The sequence below is a fragment of the Pelophylax lessonae genome (assembly GCF_965119305.1).
Source record: "Pelophylax lessonae genome assembly, chromosome: 3".
NCBI classification, from domain to species: domain Eukaryota; kingdom Metazoa; phylum Chordata; class Amphibia; order Anura; family Ranidae; genus Pelophylax; species Pelophylax lessonae.
This window is the reverse complement of record NC_138770.1, coordinates 428,204,307-428,230,848: the sequence shown is the minus strand read 5'-3', so window position 1 is coordinate 428,230,848 and position 26,542 is coordinate 428,204,307. Positions and strand designations below refer to the sequence as shown.

Here is a 26,542-nt window from a genome sequence, read left to right as displayed (position 1 = left end):
AATACACCCTGTATGCTGGGCTGTAAATGACATACACCTGACCAGGCCTGGGACAAGGGGTGGGAAGGAGGGGCAGCTACTGTGGGCACTGTGGGGGTGCTGTGAGGAAATTGAGGGGAAAGGGCTTTGTGTTGGGAAGGGCAATTTGGGGGGGGGGGGGTGTCAGGGGCTAAGAATTGCTAGTGATTGCTGGTGATTTAGGGAGATTTATAGTGGAATGGGGAATAGGATTTGTGCTAGGAGGGGGGATTTGGAGTAGGGGGAAAGAGGATGTGTAATCTGAGGGGTAGAGGATTTGTGCTAGGAGGGGGGATTTGAGGGGTTTGTTCTACAAGAGGTGAAGGAAAAAGGAGAATTGTGCTTGGAGGGAAAATTTTGGTTTGGGGGAGTGGATTTGGGCTAGGAAGAGAAATTTTAGGAGATGCATTTGTGATAGGAGGGGGAATTTGGAGTGGGGGGATGTGTACTTAGAGGGTAAATTTGAGTGGTAGAGGATTTGTGTTGGTGGGGGGGGACTTTTTTTGGGGGGGGAGGGCATTTGTGTTCTGGGGGATGGGGGCATAGATCTGTGCTGGGAGGGGGATTTCAGCACTGGGCGCATTTGTACTGGGGGGATTATGCTTAGAGGGGTAAGCATGCAGATAAGTGCTCATTTTCAATTTTTTTGTTTTTCTTTTTTTTGGGGGGGGGGGGGGTTCTGAGGGGGGGCACGGTTTGGCATTTTCACCCTGGGCTCTAGATGATCTTGTCCCGGCCTTGCTCCTGACCACTGCATGCTGTACACCGGGCTGTATATAACATACACTGTACCAATGAACTTTGTTCACTGGGTTGTAAATTACATACTCTTGACCACTGCATTTTGTACACTGGGCTGTATATGACATACTCCTGACCACTTCATGCTGTACAAGGGTCTGTATATAACTTACTCTGTACAAATGCACTTTGTTCACTGGGCTATATATGAAATTCTCCTGACCACTACACCCTGTATGCTGGACTATATACAACATATTCCTGACCACTGCACTCTGTACACTGGACTGTATATGACATACTCCTGACCACTGCACTCTGTACACTGGGCTGTATATGACATACTCCTGACCACTGCACTCTGTACACTGGGCTGTATATGACATACTCCTGACCACTGCACTCTGTACACTGGACTGCATATGACATACTCCTGACCACTGCACTCTTTAGACTGGGCTGTATATGACATATTCCTGACCACTGCACTCTGTACACTGGGCTGTATATGACATATTCCTGACCACTACATGCTGTACACGGGGCTTTATATAACATACTTTGTACCAATACACTCCGTTCACTGGGCTGTATATGAAATACTCCTGACCACTACGACCGGTATACTGGGCTGTATATGACATTTTTCTGACCACCACGCCCTGTATGCTGTGCTGTATATGACCACTACACTCTTTTTGCTATAATGTACAACAGTAGCTGATTGCTTAGTAGTTACTATTTTAATTTAAGTATTCTTTAGGGTAGGCTGTATGCCAAAAAGCATATGTAATGGATGAGTTTAATATTTTTTTTATTTTTTTAACAAATGATTGTTCTAAGGATTTGCACGTGTCTTTTAGACTTTCACTTGTGACACATTAATTAAAGCATGTTGTGTGTGTACAATTCACGATTCAGTGTGGATCGCGGCGACTATTTAAAATCCATAAGGCTGAACACCCCCAGCAAAAAAAAAAAAAGCTCTATTGCCGTGATTTCGAACGTTCATTTAACTTTTAGTTTTATTGGTGAAATGACAATAAAAAGCACACTGTACACACATATATATTTGTTATATAACTTTTATGAGCAGGTGTTTCAATTTATATTGAAGCTTTACCATTGAGATCCATTCAGTCCACATTCTTCTTTGGATGAGTCACTATTGTTTTTTTTTTTTTCCTTTCTGTATCATAGAAGTAAACACACTGCTATATTATGTGCTTTCTGCCAGGTACTGCACAAACAACTCCCACACTTCAGGTAATTGCTGCTTTTTTATTACTTTTTGCCATTATGAAATGACTGTGCGAGGCTGCTCTGCTCTGATGATGGGCTCAGTCAAGATCACAGTTCGTCCCAATACATCCTTACCGGCCATGAAAATACTGCGCAGATGAAAAAAAATCAGACAGGCAAGAGTTCAATGACAAACTAGCTGCTTTACAGACATATTACTGCTCAACAGGCTAAGTGATAATCACAGCAAACTTCTACACATCTATTAAGAAAAATATGATGTCCTCCTTGGAATGAGTCTGTACCATATAATAGGCTTATTTTGTTCATAGCTCTGAGACACCACTCCCGTTATATGACTGTACATGGACGCTTCTGAGCAGCATAACTGTACAAGGAGATTTAGATGACTACAGCATGTTCTGTTCTACAGGCAACGCCAGTAGCCATGAGTAAATCGCCCAGTGACGTATTGAAGACAGCTCCAGCTTTAAAGTCTCAGGTGAAAAGACTTTCTCCAGGAAACACATTTTAATTGGCAAGCGCCTTTTTCTTTCCCCCTGAAGCTGTGCTTAGTCTTTCTTAGCTTCTTCCTTTTCTTCAAGGAGTGTCAGCAAATTCACATTAGGGGGTTGATTTACTAAAGGAGTAATGTTCACTCTTGGTGAAATAAACCTACTGTATGTTTAATTTAAATACGCAAGCATATCCATGTGGAGAGGAATTTAAAAAAAGAAGTCTTTTCCTACACATATGTTTGAAGCAAACTTGGATTAACCTTATTAAAAGTGAAAATGATCCTCATATGTGCTGCTATTAGATGTTTAGAAACTGTATTAGGAAGTCTTCTTCATGTGCTGGCCTTTGGATGCTTTTAATTGCCTGTATTGAAGGTAGTAGTCTTGCAGTGCCTCTCTGGGGTTTCGGGTTCGAGCCAGTTCTTCATTTACTGGGGATAAAGAAAAGCACTGTTATTAGCAATATAAATCAATAAGAGCTTTACTAGCTAACACATATTAATCATCACCAGATAATTAGATGGCCACTGTGTGGCTGTTCATTAGGACTGACCGTGCTGGGATATCCCATACATTTGCAATTAGTATAAAGCGGCTGGTCTAAAGTGCTCTGTAGTGCGGTCATTACGTCTATTCAACATATGATCATGATTTATAATACAAGGAATTCCCCAGTCGCTGCATTCAAATACACAGAATCCTAATGCGTCTATTACAGTGGTGGCTACATTCACATTTCTCTGCATCACTTATTGTAGGATGGTGTGTTTGTACATTGAGTGTACATGCGTTACTATTCATTAAAGAGGAGCTCCAGGCTCCCCCCCCAAAAATGAAAAGTCAGCAGCTACAAATCCTGTAACTGCTGACTTTTAAAATTAAGGACACTTAGGGTCCTTTCACACGGTCCGCCTCCATTGGCGGACTCCATGCTGCTCAGCGGGGGATCGATCCGCCGATCTCTGCTGAGCAGGCAGGTGACAGCTCCCTCTGCGCTCTGTGTGCAGAGAGGGAGGTGTCAGAGCCCCGCTGCTCTCTATGGGGGAACCGTCTGTCCGCTCTCATCCGATCCCATCCGATCCGATCCCCGGGTTTCCATCCGTCCGGATTTCACGGACAGGATTATTGGAATCGGATAGCAGCGCGTGTCTCCGCTGACATCTGCTGCCCCATAGGGATGCATGGAGGATCCGATCAGATCCGCCTAAAAAACTGACAGGCGGATCTGATCAGATTGTTCGTGTGAAAGGAGCCTTACCTGTCCAGGAATCCAGCGCTGTCCTGACCCAAATTGATTCTTCAATCGGCTTTGGGTGCAGGCCCCGACATCTCTAGTAAGGGAAACAGAAAGTGAATCCTTGCGGCTTTACAGCCTGTTTCCTACTGCACCTGCGTGAGTCTGACTGCACTTTGTGACTAGTCTCGTAGACTTCTGGGACCTATAATATATCCCAGAAGATTGTGGAGGAAGGAGGGGGGCCGAACTTCCAGCTCAAATTGCTGCTGCAGTGAGAGCAGGTACCTGGCACCCAAAAAAATCATCAAAGGAAGGGGGGGGGGGGTGCTTTTTTCCCTTTTGGGTGGAGCTTTGATTTAGGTTTAGACTTGCCACCACCATGCGGGTTCAAGATTTGTGGTCCTGATGTTTTGTGCAGATTCAGCTGGGTTAATCTTCTATAAAACCATGATGCATTTCATGTTCATTTTATTATAGCCAGAAGGCTTAGACGGACCAATAATGGGATGTTTGGATGAGTCATCCCCCTCACTAAAAACAGAGCTGCTGCTAGAAGCTGCTGTGTTGAAAGGATATGAAAGCTAACACACTGCACAGGGTCATTTAGAGAACTGTACTATCTGTACGCACTCATTTCGATTTGTAGCCCTTTTGGCAATGAATGCCTTTGTGTCTGTAGGCAGGTACAGTCTACTTTCTCCACTGCAGAGGGAGCTCTTCCGCAGCCGCACTGCAGTTGGAGAGAATGTCCAGAGGAACATAGTTCCTTTATGGTTTCCTGGGTCACTGGGGAAGCATCCTCATTTGACTCTGATAGCTCTCTTGGGTCAGGCAGAGCCTTTTGAAAGCCTTGGCTACCAGGTTTGGCACACATTGGAAGAGTAGGGACAGGTGATCTGCCTGGTAGGGCCAGAACTAGCAGCAGGGAAAGCTTAAGGCTCACAACTGCTCTGAACAACTGCCTGTTTGGATACAAGACGGCCATGCCGAATTCTTGCCCTCTCTACAGACGCTGTCAGTTTGACTGCATTCCACTCTCCAAAAGCTGTTGAAACTGTGAGTGTTCCGGTTGAGCTGTCTTTTGTGAACTGTCTCTGTATTATTTCAATACCAGTTCTTTCATTGCACTGGGACTAAGGCTGGGTTCACACATATGCAAATTGATGAGGGGTTCTCCACATCCAATTCGCATGACAGGAGAGTGTGACTGGCTCTCAATGGAGCCAGTTCACACAGCTCCAGGGAGGCTGTGGTCCTCACTTAAAGAGTCCTGTGTGTCTTTGGTTCCGATTCAGGTGCAAAGTCAGGCAAAAATTCTGATCTCATTCGCACCTGATTATTAGGGCGTTCCATTCATACCGTTTATTGTGTACTATTGTGTTGATCTCTGTGTTTAGTCACAGTGATCACATGGTACAGGCAGGGCTAATCACAGTCCATCTGTACCATGGGATTAGCTGTGGTCGATCACAGCTAAACACAATAGTACACACTGAAGGAATATTCAGAAAAAAATGGTTGCTTATAACAGTGATTATCACTGTTATAAGCAATCAGTGTGTAAAAAAAAAAAAAAAAAAAAAATTCCTGATCACCTCCCCAGAGTTTTACAATGTTACTATACTAACACTGTATTGCTCTGGTCACAGTATTGAGAAAAAAAATATTAAAAAAATATATGAAAATATTTGAAAAAAAAGATTTTTCTGTAACCATTACTGCATTACCAGTTATATAATTGTGCTGGACTGCACTAGTGACAGTGTGTAAAGAAGAAGAAAAAAAAAGTCTTAATAAAAAAAAAAAAAAAAAATTACAATTTCAAAAAAACTCGCCATGCCTCTTACTAAATACCTTGGACTGTCTACTTTCCAATAAAGGTTATTTGTATATTTGTACTGCCCTGGCATATCCGGGCTCAAGAAATTAGATATGTAGTCAGTACATCAGAACTGATTGATTTTTTTAGATATACTGTATATGCCATTGTGGACTCCTAAAGACTAAATAATATACACTGATTTGGGTTATGTTCACCAAAGAGATGTAGCATTCTGTTCCGTGAAGAAGTCGAATGACGAAACTAGTCAGGTGGGGCTAGGACGCTGGGACACCTTCGAGCATGTCTGAATCGTGCTCGCGGCTTTGGAGTGACATCCGGAGGCGGGATAGACACACACATTACAAGTAATTTGTTCCCTAGTGTTGGGTGGACACTTAAAAAATGTGAGTGTATATAATTGTTTTTAATAAACTGGCCTGATTTTACAGATTCACGCTATTGTAGACTCTCCTTCCTTCCTTAAACCGTATACATCTTCTATATACCTCTGTGAGAGAACCTTAGAAAAGGGATTGGATCGTCAGCAGAAGAGTTATGAGCCAACCTGCTGGACATTGTGTACTAAAGCGCTGATGCTGGTTTATAATTTGACCAGCCGCTCCATCTGGTGAGTCAGTTTGGGGTGATCGGTGGAGGATCTCACTGGGTGATTGCAAAGATTTGTTTGTGGAAGATTTTTCACATCATTTTTTTTTTTTTTGGGACTTTTTGAGAAGAAAGAAAATAGTTTATGTATTCATAGATTGTTGGAGGATTAAAAGGTGGATTTGGACTTTGTATTCACAGTGTATGTTTGTTTTTCATGCACTTTGATTTACTTGCATTAATCAGTGTGTTTGGAATTGTTTATGAAGCACATATCATTTCTGTTTTGCACTTTAATAATTGCACTTTTTTGAGAGTAATTGTTTACAGATTAGATTATATATGATTGCACCAGCACTTTAGGGGGAGATAATAGGATTGAGTAAAAGTTTGACACTTTAAGAGATGATTTGCAATTATCCCTGCCCCATCTGATTAGGGAGGGTAGATCTGTGCTGACCGATCTCTTTATCATTTTACTGTTTGGGTACCTGCAGCTAATCAGCAGCAATCACAAATCCCAATTTTTGTTTGTAAGCACAGATAACCTTGGCGCCAGATCTTTTGTTGTCTAATATACATTTTGCCCTAAATTTATGAAAAAAAGATTGTGAAAAAGATGTGCAAAAATTTGTAACAGAAATTAAGAATGGGGTGTTTTTTCAAATTTTTCAGTTTTAACCACCAACAGAAAGCCCTATTTGTGTAAAAAAAAAAAAAAAATCTAACATTTTTTTATATGGGTACAGTGTAGGATTGTGCAATTGCCATTCAAAGTGTGACAGGACTGAAAGCTGAGAATTGGCCTGGGCAGGAAGGGGGTAAAAGTATTAAAGTGATAAATGGGACTCTATCTCAGGCCTTTGAACTGAACAATGGAACGAGACAGGGGTGCCCCCTCTCGCCTTTACTGTTCATACTGATGCTGGAACCCTTACTCGCAACTATTAGAAACTGTATAGACATAAAAGAAGTAAGAATAGGAGAGGAGAAACATACGGTGGCAGCATATGTGGATGATATTTTGTTTTATGTACAGTATCTCACAAAAGTGAGTACACCCCTGACAGTTTTGTAAATATTTTACTATATCTTTTCATGTGACAACACTGAAGAAATGACACTTTGCTACAATGTAAAGTAGTGAGTGTACAACTTGTATAACAATGTAATTTTGCTGTCCCCCTCAAAATAACTCAACACACAGCCATTAATGTCTAAACCACTGGCAACAAAAGTGAGTACACCCCTAAATGAAAATGTCCAAATTGGGCCCAATTAGCCATTTTCCCTCCCTGGTGTCATGTGACTTGTTAGACTAATAAGGTCTCAGGTGTGAATGGGGAGCAGGTGTGTTAAATTTGGCATTATCGCTCTCACTCTCTCATACTGGTCACTGGATGTTCATTCAACATGGCACCTCCATGGCAAAAAAACTCTGAGGATCTGAAAAAAAGAATTGTTGCTCTACATAAAGATGGCCTAGGCTATAAGAAAATTGCCAAGACCCTGAAACTGAGCTGCAGCATGGTGGCCAAGACCATACAGCAGTTTAACAGGACAGGTTCCACTCAGAACAGGTCTCGCCATGGTCGACCAAAGAAGTTGAGTGCATGTGCTCAGCGTCATATCCAGAGGTTGTCTTTGGGAAATAGACATATGAGTGCTGCCAGCATTGCTGAAGAGGTTGAAAGGATGGGGGGGGGGGTCAGCCTGTCAGTTCTCAGACCATACGCAGCACATCAAATTGGTCTGCATGGCTGTCGTCCCAGAAAGCTGATGCACAAGAATACAATTTGCACTAATAAGCAAAGATAAATCACAAGGAGTTTTAGCTGTTTGGTTTTAACCACTTAAGCCCCCCGGAGGATTTGGCTGCTCAAAGACCCGGGCCTGTTTTGCGATTCGGCACTGCGTGAATTTAACGGACAATTGCATGGTCGTGCGATGCTGTACCCAAATGAAATTGATGTCCTTTTTTTCCCACAAACAGAGCTTTCTTTTGGTGGTATTTTTATCACCTGTGCGATTTTTACTTTTTGCGCTATAAACAAAAAAAGAGCGACAATTTTGAAAAAATAACAATATTTTTCACATTTTTCTATATGAAATCCCCCCCCCCCCCAAAAAAATGTAAAAATCAATTTTTTTTAACATTTTAGGCCAATTTGTTTTCTGCTACATATTTTTGGTGAAAAAAATCGCAATAAGCGTATTTTGATTGGTTTTCGCAAAAGTTATTGCGTTTACTATCTACCGGTCATTTTTATTGTTTTTTTTTAAAACTAGTAATGTCGGCGATCTGCGATTTTTTTTGCGGGACTGCGACATTGTGGCAGACAGATCTGACCCTTGACTGACATTTTTGACACTTTTGGGGGTACCAGTGACATTACTACAGTAATCAGTGCTATAAATATGCACTGTTACTGTAAAAATGACACTGGCAGGGAAGGGGTTAACTTTATTGGTAAACAGTGGGATAAATGTATCCCTAGGGGCGTGATTCTAACTGTGGGGGGGGGGGGGGCGTGGCTTGTGATGTAACCACAGAGACATACGATCCTACATAGCAGGATCGTACAGTCTCTGCAGTTACACCAGGGAGAATGACAGATGACTTTGTTTACATTAGCCGCCTGCCTTTCTCCCCCTCCAACGGGAGATCGGAGCCGCCGGTGACTCGCTCGGGGATGTTTGTGAACGAGCGGGGGCGGGAGCGCGCCTCAGGTGGCGCACGCTTGCCCCCTAGAGGCTCATGTAGGGGCTGTCGGCAAGTGGTTAAGAGATACTACAATGCAGTTTTATTAACAAGAGTTATTGGTTGGACATTTAATTAATTGGGGAAAAGTTGGGTTAAAATAGAAAACACGTTAAGTAGGACACTATTGAATATGGTGATCTGGATACCACAACAGCACCGTCACTTTTCTAACGATACAAGTGCATTTACAATGTATGTAATTAAAGTTTTGGATCTGCATCTTTTATGCAGACAAAGGAAATGGGACTATAATTCACCATTAATAACACTTCTAGGAACAGATTATTTGTTTTTGGAAATGAGGCACTGTTTGGTGTATAGATAAAATATAAAAATGCACAGTTAAAAGATATTATGAATGGAGGGAAATTTTGTACAATACAGGAAAAAGGGACTTCTTATCGATAGATGAATTAGGATATTACCAATTAAAACATTTTGTAAAGACAATGCCTCACCCCATAAGATCTGAAGAAAACGTATTACCATTTGAAAAGATCCTCAGCTTAAAGTTTGCGCCGAACCACTGTGTATCCCAGATACACTATAAGATTCTTACTATAATGGTAGAGCCAGTTAGCCCACCTTTTTTGGGAAAATGGGAGACGGAGCTCAACACAAACTGAAGCAAGCAAGAAAAAGAAAAAATATTGAAACTAGCTGATGGCACTGCAATAGATATAAATACGAGGGAAATGAATTATAAGTGTCCATCAAGATGGCATATAACACCTGCCAAAGCACAGAAATACCAACCGGAAAAACCGGATGTGGGATAAGGGGAACAAAGATACATATATGGTGGGAATGCCCAAAAATACAGAGATTTTGGTAGGAAATTATACAATGGATCCAGGAAACTACGGGAGTAAATATGCCTAAAAACCCTAAAACGTACTTATTTCATAGTACCAAACTTACAATTAAGCAATACAAAAAGTCGGTGATACCCTATTTAATAAATGCAGTGAAACCCCAAAACCTAAAACTGTGGCAGGCAGCAGAAACCCTAACATTAGAGACTGGGTTAGAAAGATAGAACCTACCTATAAAATGGAAAAACTTTATTACGTCTGTAAAAGTAAAATTGAAATATTTGCTAAAATTTGGAGAGGGTGGAAAGAGTTTAAAGGTACAAAGAGATACTTTGAATTAATAGGGGCCTGAAAGGAGGATAGGTGGAAGAAAAGGATTGTAAAGGAGGTTAAGTAAGGGGATCGAAGGGAAGGCATCGGTGGGTGGGAAAGGGGGAAAATCAAATGTAAGAGTGTTCTTTTTTTTTTTTTTAATGAATATATGTATTTTGTATAATGTGAAAATAATAAACTTTATATAAATAAAATAAAGTATTGAAGTGATTAAAAACATCCTGATACAGATCATTTTTACACAATGGCTTATCTTATTAATATTATTATTAATGTTATTATACAGGCTTTATATAGCACCAACAGTTTGCACAGCTCTTTTCAAAATTAAGGCAGACATTAAAAGTACAATACAATATGGTACAAGAGGAATCAGAGAGCCCTGCTCGTTAGAGCTTACAATCTAAGAGGGAGGGTCTATTGATACAAAAGGTAATAGCTGTGGAGGATGAGGTGATGGAGAAAGTAAAAAGCTGTGTATTAGTTAAGGCCAGGATAGGCTTCTTTAAAGAGAAGGGTATTCAGGGATCGTCTAAGGCTCCATGTACACGGGACGTTGTTAAAAGTCCCTTTGAATGCTGGAATTTTTAGGACGTTTGAAACGTCTGTTCGGTCGCGTTTGTACCCGCGTTTAGCGGGCGTTTGCGTTTAGAACCGTTCCTAGAGGTCAAAAAAATGATTCCCCTTTAAAATGGAAAAACATGAACGCTAAACGCGGGTCATCGCGTTCGGACGCGTTCAGACGTGTTCGGACGCGTTTGTGCGTTTGAAACGCCGGAAACACACGTTCTAACGCAAATAATTGCGTTCTAAAAACAGTCCCTGAACGCAACTGCCTGCAAATGACTGTAAACGACCCTGTGTACATGGACAGATAAGATAAAATGTAGATGGGTTCAGGGGCTTCTGAAAAAAACGCCCAACTGCTCCTAAACGGCCATTTCCAGCATCCCGTGTACATGGAGCCTAAAGATGGATAGATTAGGAGACAGTTGGACAGATTGGGGTAGGGGGTTCCAAAGGATGGGAGAAACTTTGGAGAAATCCTAGAGGCGAGCATGGGAGGAGGTGGCAAGGGAGCTGGAGAGCAGGAAGTCTTGGGAGGACCTCCTCCAAAAGTGGAACTTCACTCTCCCAATCAACATTGATTATTTTCAATCCTCATGCTGCTAGCATTAGTAAATAGATAGGAAAGTATATGTCTTATTTGCTTGTTTTAAACTTTTTTTTTTTTTTTTTTCAAATTTCTTCAGTTACTTCCTGGTTTTTTGAATAGGCAAATGATGCCATACATCCCAGGAGTCTTCAGGAGGAGAGGAGAAGGGGTTTTCTCAGCTGAGCGCACACTCCTGCATGCATGCCTAAGCTAGGGGGAAAATGGATTGCAGGTAGTAAATGCTACATGAAACATTTGCCCTTACGTTATTGATGGATGGGGGAATTTGCTTTGAATATTAAAAATGAATTAGAATTTTTGGTTTGTGGTGCTCAGATGCAGTGAAGATCCACTTTAATTCTTGAAGTCAAACACCTGCCTGTGCTTTTTCTTCTGATAAACTTGGGCCTAGTTATTAAAATCTTCTTTCCACTGAACAATTTTACACTGTTGCATCATATGTCTTAAAAATGTGTCGCTGCTAAAACTACCTGAAAAAAGCCATCTTTCCAACCTGTAAAGAATCCGATTGGGGTAGTACTGCTGTATGTAAGGCAAGCTAAATGCAAAAAAAAAAATGTCCATGGCAGCGGCTAGCTCCCTAGTAGTTGTCCTATTACCACTTACCCAGAAGTGCACAGCCACATTTCGGGAGAAATTCAAGACAAAAGGGTACTCAGGGACAGGGTACTACTCAGACCCAATCAACATTTCTAGGTGTTCCCTATGTAGCGGTGTTAAATATGCCTAAGGATACTGTTTGATATCCGGGGAGGAACTAGGCTCCCTCTAGTGACAGTTACATGGAATTTCCCGGGCCGTGACTTTCTTTCCAGGAAGTTGAGGAGACTACATCTCCCATGGTGCTTTGCAAGATCCAGGGTGCAAGGCTGCACCGCACGGCTTTATGGGGGAAGTTATTTAAAGGAAGGGAGGAGCCAAGCTCGGCCCTTCTGCGCTGGACTCCGAGGAACCAAGAAGCTAGAGCTGAGGACTGATGCTGGATATTAGACCAAAGCCTCTAAGCCTGGAGTGACGGCGTTGAACCGTTCCATCTCAAGCACGAGACAATACCCTGGAGGTCCCATCGCTGTTTGCAGAGACCGGAGACATCCACCAAAGACAGACCTCGCGCAGCTGAACATGGAGGCAGAGACTAAGATCGCAGTGGAGCGCGCCAAAGAGAAACTCCTGTTGGTGAGAGGGCACTTGCCCAAAAACTGACTTTATCTGCCAAGGAAGTAGCTTTACCTACAGATAGCGATAGCGTAACAGAAGGTGATAAACCCCGGGGTAGATCAGCATACTGTCTCAGGATATTCATAGACAAACAACCGTATTTATAAAGGAGTCGCCAGAGGCCTACCTCTCTCACAGAAGTTACTGCTCAGTTACACAGATACCCTGCGGTGACAACCAACAGTCTGCTGCTCTTTTTTTTCCCTCTCTGGATCTTCATCCCTAATGTGGAGTATAAATAAACCTGTGCACCAACATTGCTAGTGAAGATACCAAGAAGAAAGCAGAGAACTCTGGGGGAGGGACCCAGCCTACCTATCTGGTACTGTGTCTAGCCTTAATGAAGGAGGAGTGTGGGGGTATTTCTTTTATCTTTTTAAAGCTGATTTAAGTAACCTTTTATGGACTTGTATTTCATTGTATCTCCCTTGCTCAATTTGATACATAGTAAATTAAGCTTTGATTAATTACAATCCTGTGTGCTGTTCCATTGTGTCACCCAGAAGGACTACCATTGAAGAAGGTAACAAGTCACTGTTGCATATTGAAGTATTGTATTCCAATCTGAGTATCCATTTGATAGTTCAGTCCTATTCTTGGTCAGTTGTGCTTGAGGAGGGATCGAGCCAATTTGATTGGGTTGTTAGGCAGGGTGTAGACCCAATAATATAACCAGCAGCTCCTGCGGGGGTGGTGCTACACCTATAACATGGCAAATCTTATATGTTGAATTTGGTTCCACCTTATGGTAAGGTCACACATCAGATTTGACTGGCTGTTAGCCATTCTGCTTCTAAAAACTGCCTGTGTATATATTAAATATATATATATATATATATATATATATATATATATATATATATATATATATATATATATATATATATATATTAGTACACTATATTATCAAAAGTATTGCACATAAACTTTAATGGCATATAGACTAAAGCTGGATACACACTATCCAACTTTTGTGGTTAGATTTCCTTCAGATTTACCTTTTCTATGTAGTAGAAGGGCCTGTAAGATTGCATACAAATTGAAAGTGTTTAGGTTTGACCTCATATTATATGGTTTTGGTAAATCTAAAGGAAAAAGTCTTCAGAAAATCTTAGTGTGTATGGCCCTTAAGACTGGAATATCAATAAAGTTCATGTGTGTGACCAATAAAGTTCATGTGTGTGACCAATAAAGTTCATGTGTGTATGTATATGCGTGTGTGAATATTTTACAACCTATATGCAGCATCAGGTGAGAACTGGGCAGGACTAATAATAAATGGGATTTCCATAAATTGTGTTGCTAGCTCCTTACAGGAAGGTAGGAACTCACTGGATTTTGAACAGGATCAACTGCTATTTTTCAGTATAGACATAGGCTTTGACCCCTTCACGCCTAAGGAAAAACAAATATTAATGCCTAATTACAATTTTGCAACTTTGACATGTGTTAGTAAAACGATACATATCATCACAACTATATTGTGTAACCAGGTGGATTATACCATGTTTTTTTCTTTTCAGGACAAATTGGGCTTTCATATGGTGGTAAATGGTAATGGATATCTCCTGATTTTTGTTTTTATTATCAAAGGAAATCTAGCCCAAAATAGTTAAAAAAAAAAAAAAGATTTTTAATGTAGCTGTATATTTCCTGTTGCTGCCATAACCTACCACCAAAATATATGTTCCTGCTCCTGGCGATCGCAGCGATACCACATATGTGTAGGTTATTTGTTGTTTGTACCCATAGTACAGCCCAGAAACAATAGTGAGCAATTTGCATTTTTTTTTTGTCTTACCTAAAAACACACTAATACTAATTAAAAAAATAAAAATAAACATCCTGCCCAAAATATACTGACCCTGATCTTTTTCCCTTACTTGACCCAAACACTAAGCCCCGGTTCACATTAGTGCGATCACGGAGATCGCATGTAATTCGGAGCGCACTGCTCCTAAATTACATGCTATCTCATGTGCGGTGCAAATTTTAGCCATACACTTTGTATGGCTAAATTCACACCGCATCCGTACTAAACATGCACTTGACCCTTTTTTTATACGCAGCAGAATCGGATCACATAGTGGTTCACACTAGTGCGATCCGATTCTGTGTGAACTTGCAGATTGCACTACGATATGCGATCGCAACTGGGGGTGTCCTTAACTTTTAATTGACACCCCCTGCGTATCGCATATGGCAGTGTGAACTGCCAGGGGTGCGGATGCGATGCATATTCGCAGCGTTCCCGCATCGCACAAATGTGAACCGGGACTAACCCTGGAACTGACCTGAATCACATATTGATCTAGGAATTTTTTATTTTGTTTATTATTGTTTTTTTTGTAAGTTGCTTTTTTTTCTCTCTGCATGGAGATGTATACAATAAAATGTATCTTTCCTCTCCATTCACAGAGAGAGAAACACAGGAACGAGCTTCACAGGGATGGACTAATCACTGTGGTAGCCAATCAGTGGCTATCACAGAAATCAGGTGACTCAGAAGCGGTTGTTCCGGGTTCGATCGTCAGTATTGGATCCGAGGCTCTCAGTGAGACCTCGGTCTCACTGACAGATACAAAGACAGATAGGCATATATGTGGCCCCATGGCAAAAAGCCCCAGGCCAGTCGTGTCCAGCGTATATGTGGCATGTTGGCATCAAGGGGTTAACCACAAATATACTGTATATACCTGTAAGGTGGTTCGCAGCAGCGTTTCTGGGGGCGAGTGTGCAGTGCCGCTAGCCCCCACTAGGCAGCGGGGATGTCTATCCACGGGACTGGCGACACTGATTGCCGCCAGGCACCCGCAATCTCTCCCCGCTGAGAGAGAAGGGCAGTCTGCTGTTGTAAACACAGCAGACCGTTCTTCTCTCTGAAATGATCACCAAGCGTTTGTGATCCTCCTTTTTAGGATCACAGGTCTCTGTGTTCATTTCACAAGTCCCTCCCCCATACAGTTAGAAATCACTCCCCTAGGCTCACACTTAACCCTTTGATCACCCCTAGGTTAACCAGGAAAAGTGCACATTTTTAGCACTGATCACTGTTGTAATGTCACTGGTCCCCCCAAATGTGTAAAAAATGTCAGTTAGGGGTCTGATCTGTCCGCCACAATGTTGCAGTCCCGCAGAAAATCGCAATTACTAGTAAAATATAAGTGACATAAATCTTACCCCCCCCCCAAAAAAAGGAGATAAAAAATTGGTTAGACCCTAATGTGCGAGACACTTTTTCTTTTTTTGAAAACGATAAAAAATATTAACACACCAAAAAAAGAAAGGATTGCCCTATTACCTGAGGGCCAGGAAGAGAACTGCACAGCAGGGCTTCATAAGAGGCAGCTCAAAATCAAATGAGCCAAGTGCCTCTTTATAGGTAGTGGGGGGCAAAGGGCAAAACCCTGCCCCCTTATCTGTGGCCTTATGAAGGAAGGCAAGGGAAAACGATCATCGCTTTCCATTGACAAAATGGCCGCCGGGGAGACCGGGCACTGCGCGCGCTCCCGCGCATGTCCAGTGCCTCCCCACAATACATTATTGTAGACGCCGGCCAGACCATACCCAAAATGGCAGCCCGGCTCCCACTGTGCATGCGCCCGCGCATGCGCACTTGGCAGGGGAACACGAGGACGACCGCGAGTGCGCCCACATCCCCAGGCTCCACCGCGGCTGCATTAAGAAAACACTGAGCACCCTCTAGACAGCCGGGGAATCGCTGCAGAGGCATCCCAAGGTAATCTGAGGAACTCTTAACCTAAAAAAATAAAAGATACACATGAACGAGAAACATAGCGAGGGAAAGGAATAGTGCCAAATTAACACTAGCCATACATATTATAGAGACAGATAATAAATACTGACTCACAGAACAATTTTTAAATAATAAATAAATAAAAGAAAACACTGACACAGCTGCCAAAAAAGGGGGAAAAAACTCATCCACGATTGCCGGCGAAATGCAGACCGCGTTCCTATGAGGAAACTCTGCTGTTTAACCCCAAAGATCCACAGAAGGGGTTCCCTGCCTTACCAGCGCTATGAGCGGCCCAAGAGCAGGGACTGCATCTGGGAGAGGCTGAACCCAGCGGATGCTGCCAGACTAAGTAAGGCAGAGGTAGGGACGTACTGCTAACTCTTCACCAGTTTCAGAGGTATGAGGAAAAAATGGAGAATGCTGGGGGAGGGGGCCATGTTTTCTTTTATGCTATGCACTAGTCCTGAGCAGTGCTGTATCTTGGCCTAGGCAGACAAGGCCAAGGCCTAGGGTGGCACTTTGCAGGGGGCAGCAAAAAAGCTGCACACCACATGAAAAAAACCAGCCTCCTCCCGACTCCCACACGAAAAAGGTCCCTGCCGGCTTAAGCTACACTTTTAGTTTAGTGCCAGTATTATGGGACAAAATGGGCCAGAGGGCAGGGTCCAGGAGGCAAATCAGTCTGGCACCCCCATAAAGCAGTCAAACTGCTACCTGCCGGTATGATAGGCTGCACTAATGGGCACTGATAGGCTACATTGGTGGCCACTGATGGGGCTGTACTGATAGCCACTGATGAGGGCACACTGATATGCTGCACTGATAAGGCTGCACTAATGGGCAGTAATAAGGTGGCACTGATGGGCACTGATTAAGGCTGAACTTATGGGAACTGATGAGGCTATGCTGATGGGCACCGATAGACTGTGGTTGTGGTCTGTGGTGTACAGATGACAGGGCAGGTCATAAACCGGAAAGGGGTGTGGCCTTTACAGGAAGGGGTGGGTCATATTTAAATTTGGGGGTGCGCAAACATAGTAAGGCCTAGAGCAGCACAAAACCTAAATACGCCACTGGTCCTGAGGGAGGAGTCGAGGCGGAGCTCTATCACTGGTATGCTGCCATGGATAGGCATCAGAAAATGGCTTTTGTCTATTTCCCCCCATTGGAGAAATTTCCCTATTACCTCCTGTCCTGAAAGGAAGTGAGTGGAATTCTCCCCAGTAGATAAACAATATGCTATAAAAAAACAAAACCTGACAGGGGCTTGGCCCCCTGCCTCATTTTATCCCAAAAAGAACAATCTCAGCTCATGATTGAACAGTGAAAGAGCAAGAATTCACTGATCGGGTCATCTTTCTGTTCTCTCCTCCTGTCAGCATGTTCCTTGTTGACAAGGGACTGCCTGCAAGTACTGCCCCCACTCTCCCTGTCGAGTGGTATTGTACAGGGGATTACAGGATGCTGAAATCACACCAAATGTAGGTATTTGCACTAATGTAAGTATCTTTATTTATTTTTTTAAATAAAGAAATCATTAAGAAACCCATCTCCTTGAGTAACATCATAAACTGGGATCAGAGGCCTTATAATATTTCCTTGTTTTACCTGTACGAAGTGTTCCATGGCTTTTTGTTTTGTGAATGTGCTCTTATTTGACTTTACTGTATGGACATACTACACCATGAGGAACATTTATTGCTATTTATAGGAGTTGAATGTTCCTTTAGGCAGACCAATGTGTCACCAGGATTAAAGTGTTTGCGTTTGAACCTGAGTATCTACGCTGATATCCTTATATGCTGGAAGACCTTGTCGCTTGACAAGTCACATTATTCACAGTCAGTGCGGTTTCTAAGGTGTTCCTGGTGGTGTCTGCTCGCTCTCTCTTCACTAACTTTGGAATTTTGACTATATTACTGAAGTGCAATGTGAACTTTATATACTAAAGCGCAGCACTATTTTTATATTTTTTGTCATATAACACAGTTAGGAAAAACGCAACATTTTTTAGGTTGACTTATGAAGAGAGCCCTTGTAACAGTGGCAGTTAAATTGGTGATTTTTGTATAGCAAAATGTTCTAGACACTTTTTATATATTCTGTGTTGTCTGCTTAAAGCGGAGTTCCGGCCACAGATTCATTTTTTTTTTTAAATACCTCCCAAACAGTGATCCACCGCCCTTCATACATCCGCTAATCCGGTTTTATACATGTAAATAATAGATTGACAATACTAAAATCTTACTTTATAAAATGTTTGAATGGAGAGGAACACTCGCGCCAATGTATATTTTTTTAACAATATATGTATGTAAAAAGGTAGCTGCTGTGATAAACCTTTTTGGGGTAGCAGATGTGGGAATAGTTTGTAATAAGAATATTATTACATCAACAGCGCATACCTAGTAGCAGGAATGGAAGGTGAGGGATCTTGTTGCCAATAGCCCTGATAATTGTTTGTACGCAGCCTATGCTGTGGTGTGGTGGATTGTGGCCACCTATGTGCTGCTTTTTATAAACCACTTATGTTACCTACATATATATGTGCAATTCATGCGTGTTTAAAGTGCTAAAGTTGTGCTGGTTGCTATTCTTCTATTCTAATAAATTAATTAACATTTCATGATAGAAAAAGATGGATAGTCATATGCATATATTACTATACACTGGTCTATAAATGGAAATACGTATTGACACAGTATCTCATAAATAGATAAAAACCAGATGTTGTTGACCCTCGATACCATACTTCAGCCTTCCATTCTCCCGGAACCAAAAGACACGGTGCATAGTTTTCCCCGGACACTTTAGACAGCGGACCGCGTCACTTAGTTACGGAAGTGGAGAAACCGGAAGTGACTGAAAATGTCAGTCTGCGGGGACAGTGACCTCCTAATGCCACTAATTAACCTTTAGAGTGACTGGACGGGAATGTGCCAGTGCAGAGAGGGGAGGCCGGGCATTCTGTGAACTCAGGATCCAGGACTACCCGGGCACGGACGGCTGGGACCCCGCTGGACACTCACCACAAAGCATTTTTGACCCACCTGCCGTATGGTATCGAGGGTCAACAACATCTGGTGAGTTTGAATTGCCCCCCTCATACACAGGAGCACAGGAGCACAGAGGGTGTCATCACTTATGCACTTTTGATTGTTTTGAACTTCACCCCCACATTCAAGATTGAATTATTATTTGAATCACTATTTGAACTAATACCTTTTTCTTGGAAACATATGGACATTTTCTTTTGGCCATGAGCACTTTCTATTATTTTAAAAACTTTTCATCTGGTTTTTATCTATTTATGAGATACTGTGTCAATACGTATTTCCATTTATAGACCAGTATATAGTAATATATGCATATGACTATCCATCTTTTTCTATCATGAAATGTTAATTAATTTATTATAAGAATAGCAACCAGCACAACTTTAGCACTTTAAACACGCATGAATTGCACATATATATGTAGGTAACACAAGTGGTTTATAAAAAGCAGCACATAGGTGGCCACAATCCACCACACCACAGCATAGGCTGCGTACAAACAATTATCAGGGCTATTGGCAACAAGATCCCTCACCTTCCATTCCTGCTACTAGGTATGCGCTGTTGATGTAATAATATTCTTATTACAAACTATTCCCACTTTATAAAATGTTTGCAGAGCGTCGCCATCTTTTCCATGGTCACCCGAAGCCGCAGTGTGCACATATATGCCCTGCTTCCTGGTTCTAGATGGAGGGGGGGCGATCAATGCAGCGTGAAATCTCGCGCATGCCCAGTTCTATGCTGTGGCTGTGACTCCACTCTCTCTCCAACAAACAAAGGAAAGTACTGGCAATAGGCTGTTTACACCTTTTTAAATATGGCGCCGTCCGCGATGTGCTCCGCCTCTCATCGCGTCATGTACTGTTTGGAAATAACGCGATGAGAGGAGCGGCCGGCCGCCTACGTCACTGCCCATTGCCTCCTGGGAGTGATCGGTAAGAGCTCCCAGGACGCATTGTGGAACAGGAAGTGACAGTGCGGGCCGCGGCCGCACAGGGAGGAAGTGGAAGGAAAGGTGAGTATATTTTCTGCTGAAACAAGGCAAGTAAAAAAAAAAAAATTGGGAATTATTTTTCAGGGTACAATAAGGAAGCGGATGCCACAAAATCTAAGATAACGATTTTGCAGCCGGAAACTCCGCTTTAGGGTCAAGCTTGCAGTTCAGGTGTCTGAGACATCCTCAGCATAGTTATACTTGATTGCGTAGCTATTTTTTTTGCAGGGGCATACACTAAAAATTCTTTAAAGGTACCTAAAGCCTAAACTTTTTTTTTTTTTTTGCTGCCTGCATCCCTGAGCTGGGTATGATTGAATTTGATAACTTTGTTGGACTATGGTGGTCCTTTGCTATGTGATAGTGGCCTCTTCCTGGGTGCTGGTGATCTCCCCTTCTGTCTTGATGTTTTTCATGAACTTGGATTCCTTCCTCCCCTGCCTTGAGGGGTCTCTCTTCAGGAGAGCCCCCAACCTAGTGCACATTGGTCAGCTTCAGCTGATCAGGAGAAGAGGGGTCCTTTTAGCTAGGTGGACCCAGTGCTTTAAGTGGGCCGGTATTCACTGGTACTCAGTACCGCCACTTCCAAATATGGCTCTTGAGCATACCGCCACCTCTCCGTGCCCCTTAGCGTACCAGTACGCTCATTTTGGACATCTGCGCCCTCAATTGCCCCCCCCTCAAGAATATTTCCCACTCCAGAGCCAGACCAGTCAGCACCAGTGAGTCCCCCTGCTCGGGAGTCCCAGCCCAGGCCAGGGGGGTGTTTTGTGGGGACCCTGATGTGGGGTGGGGGGGGGGCAACTAAATTTATAGGCTACAATAGAGTACCGGCACCTCTTTTGGGCCACTTAAAGCACTGGGTGGACCTGAGTGTGCCTTGCTCCCATCAGGAGTCTTGCCCCCCCCCCCCATGGAAGGGTCCATCCTCTTTTGGAGGGGACTATATGACACACCCTAGTGCACTGTTTTTATGTGTTTACGTGTACTTTTTTTGGTAAACTTTAGTGTTTTTGTGTACAATACCAAGGGCTTAGAAAAAAATATGATTCTCCCTCTTTATCTGTCCTAGTGATCATAGTCACATGGACTAAAATGGAAGGAATATACATTATTTTCAGTTGTCATCAAACTAATAATAGAAGGAAAATCTGCCTATGGGAGCATCTGTTCAAATTCACTCACTTTGGATATATTTGTTTTATACTTCCTGTTGTGTATATACGAGACAGAAAGTAAAAGAAAATATCCCTAATAGCACAAATGGAAAAAAACAGCCAGGAGTTTTAACCACTTGACGACCACCCACCGCAGATTTACTGCGGCAGGCAGCTGCTCCTGGGCAAACCGACGTAGTACTACGTCGCTCGCTCAGGAGACTCTAGGGGGCGAGCGCGCACCGCCGGCGGTGCGCTCCCACCCCCGCTCGTTAGCCGGGGAGCCAGTGCGTGTGAAAGGCGGCTCAGATGGCCGCAGGCCACTCGTGATCTGCCCCCGCTGACAGAGAAGGACAGACGGCTGATGTAAACACAGCCGTCTGTCCTTCTCCCTGAAGTGATCACAGAGGCTATGTGATCCTGCTATATAGGATCGCATGTCTCTGTGATGACTTCACAAGCTATGCCCCCCCACAGTTAAACTCCCACCCCTAGGGACACATTTTACCCCTTGATCACCCATACTGTTAACCCCTTCACTGCCAGTGCCATTTTGACAGTAACAGTGCATATTTTTAGCACTGATTACTGTAGTAATGTCACTGGTACCCCCAAAAGTGTCAAAAATGTCAGTTAGGGGTCCGATCTGTCAGCCGCAATGTCGCAGTCCCGCAAAAAATCGCAGATCGCTATTACTAGTAAATAAAAAAAAAAACAATAAAAATTACATAAAATCTTTCCCGTAGTTAGTAAACGCAATAACTTTTGAGCAAACCAATCAAAATGCACTTTATTGCGATTTTTTTTTTTACCAAAAATATGTAGCAGAAAAAAAATTGGCCTCAAATTTTTGAGAATTTCATATAAAAGAATGTGAAAAATATTGTTATTTTTTCAAAATTGTCGCTCTTTTTTTGTTTATAGCGCAAAAAATAAAAATCGCACAGGTGATCAAATGCCACCAAATAAAAGCTCTATTTGAGGGAAAATAAGGACGTCAAGTTCGTTTAGGTACAGCGTTGCACGACTGCGCAATTGTCCGTTAAAGTCACCCAGTGCCGAATCGTAAAATAGGGCCTCGTCATTGAGCAGCCAAATCCTCCGGGGCTAAAGTGGTTAAACTCTTTCATGCTTTATTCAAAACCAAGGTAATAAAGCTTTGGCTTTAAATATAATTTAAAGTGGTAGTAAAGTTGTTTTTTTTACTTGTACCTACATGTAAGCTTATAATAAGACTTGTCTATAGGTACAGTGAGCATCTCCTAAACTTGCACTGTTTAGGAGATATTCACACTGCATACAGCCAGTGACATCACTGGCACATGCGCTCTGAAGGGACGGCATAGCCACTCCATCCCTTCAGAGCTCTGTGACGCGGCTGTGCCAGGAGTGACATCATTGCAGCTCATCCAATCAGACCGCTGGTGTATATGAACCTGGAAGGAAGTCCAGTTGAAGATGTAAGCCCTGTCAGCGGTGATCTTCATTCTAGGGTAAAGCCCCGTACACACGTACTGATTGTCGGCCGTAAATATTCGGCCGATCGGCCGATTGTAGGCTTGTTAGTATGATGCTTCCGACAGCGCATTTTCGGCCGAACAGAATCTGTCGTGCAGGCATTAAAATTTTTGTTGGCCAACACCAGAACGGCCGATTGTTCGCCAGTCAGTACAGATTTCGGCCGACAGACAGCAGATTAGCAAGACTGGGCATGCTCAGAAAAGAAAAAAGACAAGGAAAGTTAACCATCACATGACATCACTTCTGCAGTCGGCTGTTGTTGGCCGACAAAATTCGTGTGCAGTCTTTTGCAGTTTTCAACAGACACGACAGCACTGGACAAAAGACGGCCGATCGTTTGGCCGACGATCAGTACGTGTGTACAGGGCTTAAGTATTTCATAATGTACTAGTATGTGATGCACACTAGCACATTATGCCATTGTCTTGCAGAGTTTTTTTTTTTTTTTAAACCTGCGGTTTACTACCACTTTAAATATCTGCTGAGGGTCGGTGACTCGAAAGTATTGAAACCAGAGATAACCAGGCTTTAACAGAAGAAAGTCCTCTGTATTTTCTTATGACAACTATCTTTGAAAGCCTAATTTCAGCCATAACTAAAGTCTAAAGTGTTTTCATTTTGAGGGGTTATAACCCCTGTCAGTTTATTTGCCATCTATATCCCATAGGGGAGATTTTCCTTCACTTCCTGTCCCATAGCCACAACAAATGGAAACCCCTACAAAGTGAGGGAATCTCAGGGTGTCACCAGGGTCACCAGAACTAGTGCGCCCATTGGAAGATTTCCCCTCTATTACTGTTCTGGTGTCAACCAAAAATTTGGGATTTTCTTTAATTCCACTTTTAATGATAATGCTTAACAAGACAAATAGAGAGGATGAATCTCCCTAACAGGGGCACAGAAAGCAATACAAACTCACAGGTGTTCCAATCCCTCTCCACTTCAACAAAAAAGTTTTGGCTTTAAGGCCCGTACACACGATAAGAAAATCTGTAGGGAAATTTCGTCTGACAACCGATATGCCGATTTTCGGATTGTTAGTATGGTGCTTTCGACAGCCAACTTTGACTTTTCCGCTGACAAAATCCTGATGTGCAGGCTATAAAATTTTCGTCGTCTGTAATACAACGTCCGATTTTCGTCTCATTAGTACAGATTTCGACGGAAAAAAATCTTAAGAGCAAGACTAGGCATGTATATTAAAAAAGAATAGCGCGCAAATGCAAAAGAAATAACTACCAAATCTGAAGACAATCCATAAATAAAAATGGGGGTTTGGTCCCACCATATGGCCATATCGTGCTCAAGCCCACTACTGCGTCAAAGTACCCCATTATCAGTGGGTCCTACACTATCCATGAAAAAGAGATGAATCCAGCCTTTCTAACCCTTGGAGATAATACTCCTTGCTGGGAAGGATGTGCAAATGCACTACAGGGGACTCCTCCTATATCCACTTGATGGTGGACACTGATTGAGTACAGGTGTGTGGGGGGGGGGGGGGGGGGGGGTGGGGAGGGTTGCTCAACCTCGATAGTCTGGTCAGACCGAATACATAATAAACAGGTAAAAAATTTGGGGGAGCATACCCATGTATTTCTAAAGCTGCTGCAGCTATGAACCAAAAGACATGTATATTAAAAAAGAATAGCGCGCAAATGCAAAAGAAATAACTACCAAATCTGAAGACAATCCTCAGAGACGAAAGAACACATACAAAACAATCCAACACATGACATCACTTCTGAAGTAGAATTCTATCGTACGGGAAAATTCGTATGAAAATAACCTCTTCACTTTCCACATCAGACTAGCATGCCACAAAAAACGGACGACAGATCATTCGATAATCTGATCGTGTGTACGGGGCTTAAAGCTGGATACACACTATCCAACTTTTGCGGTTAGATTTCCTTCAGATTTACCTTTTCTATGTAGTGCAAGGGCCTGCTAGATTGCAAATAAATTGAAAGTGTTTAGGTTTGACCTCATATTATATGGTTTTGGTAAGTCTAAAGGAAAAAGTCTTCAGAAAATTTTATAGTGTGTATGGCCCATTAGTTACACCTGGATACACACTATACAATTGTCTATAGATTTTTTACCTTTAAGCTGAATACACACTATACAACTTTTGTTGGTAGATTTCCTTTAGATTTACCTTCAACTATGTAGTGCAAGGGCCTGCCTGATTGCATATAGATTAAAAGGGTTTAGGTCTGACCTCATATTATATGGTTTTGGTAAATCTAAAGGAAAAATCTAAAGAAAACTGTATAGTGTGTATCCAGCTTTAGATTTACCAAAACCATATAATATGAGGTCAAACCTAAATGCTTTCAATTTGTATGCAATCAGGCTGGCCCTTGCACTACATAGTTGAAGGTAAATCTAAAGCAAATCAAACAACAAAAGTTGTTTAGTGTGTATCCAGTTTTAGATCTATACTGGGTTTTGGTTGCCTCCTGTCTTTCTCCTAGGGATATTTCACTTCAATTCCTCTCCTGGTGACCAAACAGCAAGCAAATTATTCTCCCTAATGGGCCATACACACTATAAGATTTTCTGAAGACTTTTTCCTTTAGACTTACCAAAACCATATAATATGAGGTCAAACCTAAACACTTTCAATTTGTATGCAATCTGGCAGGCCCTTGCACTGCATAGAAAAGGTAAATCTGAAGGAAAAAGTCTTCAGAAAATCTTATAGTGTGTATGGCCCTTAACAGGGACAAAGATGGCAATAAATACATGACCAGAGTTTTTATCCTTCCTTGCACTCCTTCTTTGTCTGTGTCCCCTCTGGGGAAATGTTGTGCACCTTCTGTCATGATGGCCATAAAGAAGTCAGGGCAAATCTCTCCAATAACAAAACTCATTGAGGTACCTTCGCAACTTTGTCCAAAAAATAAAAAAATGTTTGGAATTGTGCTTCAAAAAGTTCTATATTTTACAGTCAAAAATACATATATCTTAATGCGCACACACACACACACACACACAAAACGTTGCCATTTAGCACGTACCTTCTTCAAGTTTTATCCTGAGATATGAAATAAGACTCAACAGCAACAATGTCACCGGCAGGAAAATTCCTCCAAATATGTAAGCACCAGGCAGTTCCATGACAAATACAGATATTATGTGTCCCATCTTCAAGGGACTCCTGTGGTCTGTAAGCAAATTGTCAGCAAATCATACACAGTCCTTCCTATTGTCTGTTATTAAATTTGCTCACTACGCTTCAGTGTCTGGCTTTTAAATCGGCCTTTGGTCCGACAACTGAAGCCTTGTTTTAGGACTTTGCACTATTTGCTCAGTCCTGTGATTTGTAAGAGGATTGAAGTAAGGTTGTAAAATAACTGCTCTGATTGTCTCAAGCAGTTTAAAAATGTTTATTTCAGAGATCATCAGATCTGTCCAGGGTCAGTCTGTCTTTAATTAGTAACTTTCTGTAACACTAATGAGCACACTAGCTTAGTGTTCAACCTTTCCCAACCTTTTTTTTTCTGTGTAATTAAACAACCGTCTGTTCTCTCTCTCTCTCTCAATAGTTAATA

At 42.2% G+C, this 26,542-nt stretch overlaps 1 protein-coding gene across 1 annotated transcript; it reads right to left on the bottom strand.

Moving 5' to 3' along the window:
* Positions 1-1,783: 1,783 nt before the first annotated feature.
* Positions 1,784-26,261, bottom strand: SMLR1 (small leucine rich protein 1). Its single transcript, XM_082248922.1, has 2 exons — positions 26,009-26,261; positions 1,784-2,950 (listed from the first exon to the last, which is right to left on the bottom strand). The coding sequence occupies exons 1-2, from the start codon at positions 26,133-26,135 to the stop codon at positions 2,838-2,840; spliced, it is 240 nt and encodes a 79-aa protein (XP_082105048.1). The 5' UTR covers positions 26,136-26,261; the 3' UTR covers positions 1,784-2,837.
* Between the last annotated feature and the right edge of the window lie 281 nt (positions 26,262-26,542).

What these genes read in the sequence shown, in the direction of transcription:
- SMLR1 (XM_082248922.1), bottom strand. Translation starts at nt 26,135, where the DNA reads ATGGGACACATAATATCTGTATTTGTCATGGAACTGCCTGGTGCTTAC. An exon ending in CAGGATAAAACTTGAAGAAG is followed by an intron (nt 2,951 to 26,008) that starts GTACGTGCTAAA and finishes CTTTATCCCCAG; the next exon opens with TAAATGAAGAACTGGCTCGA.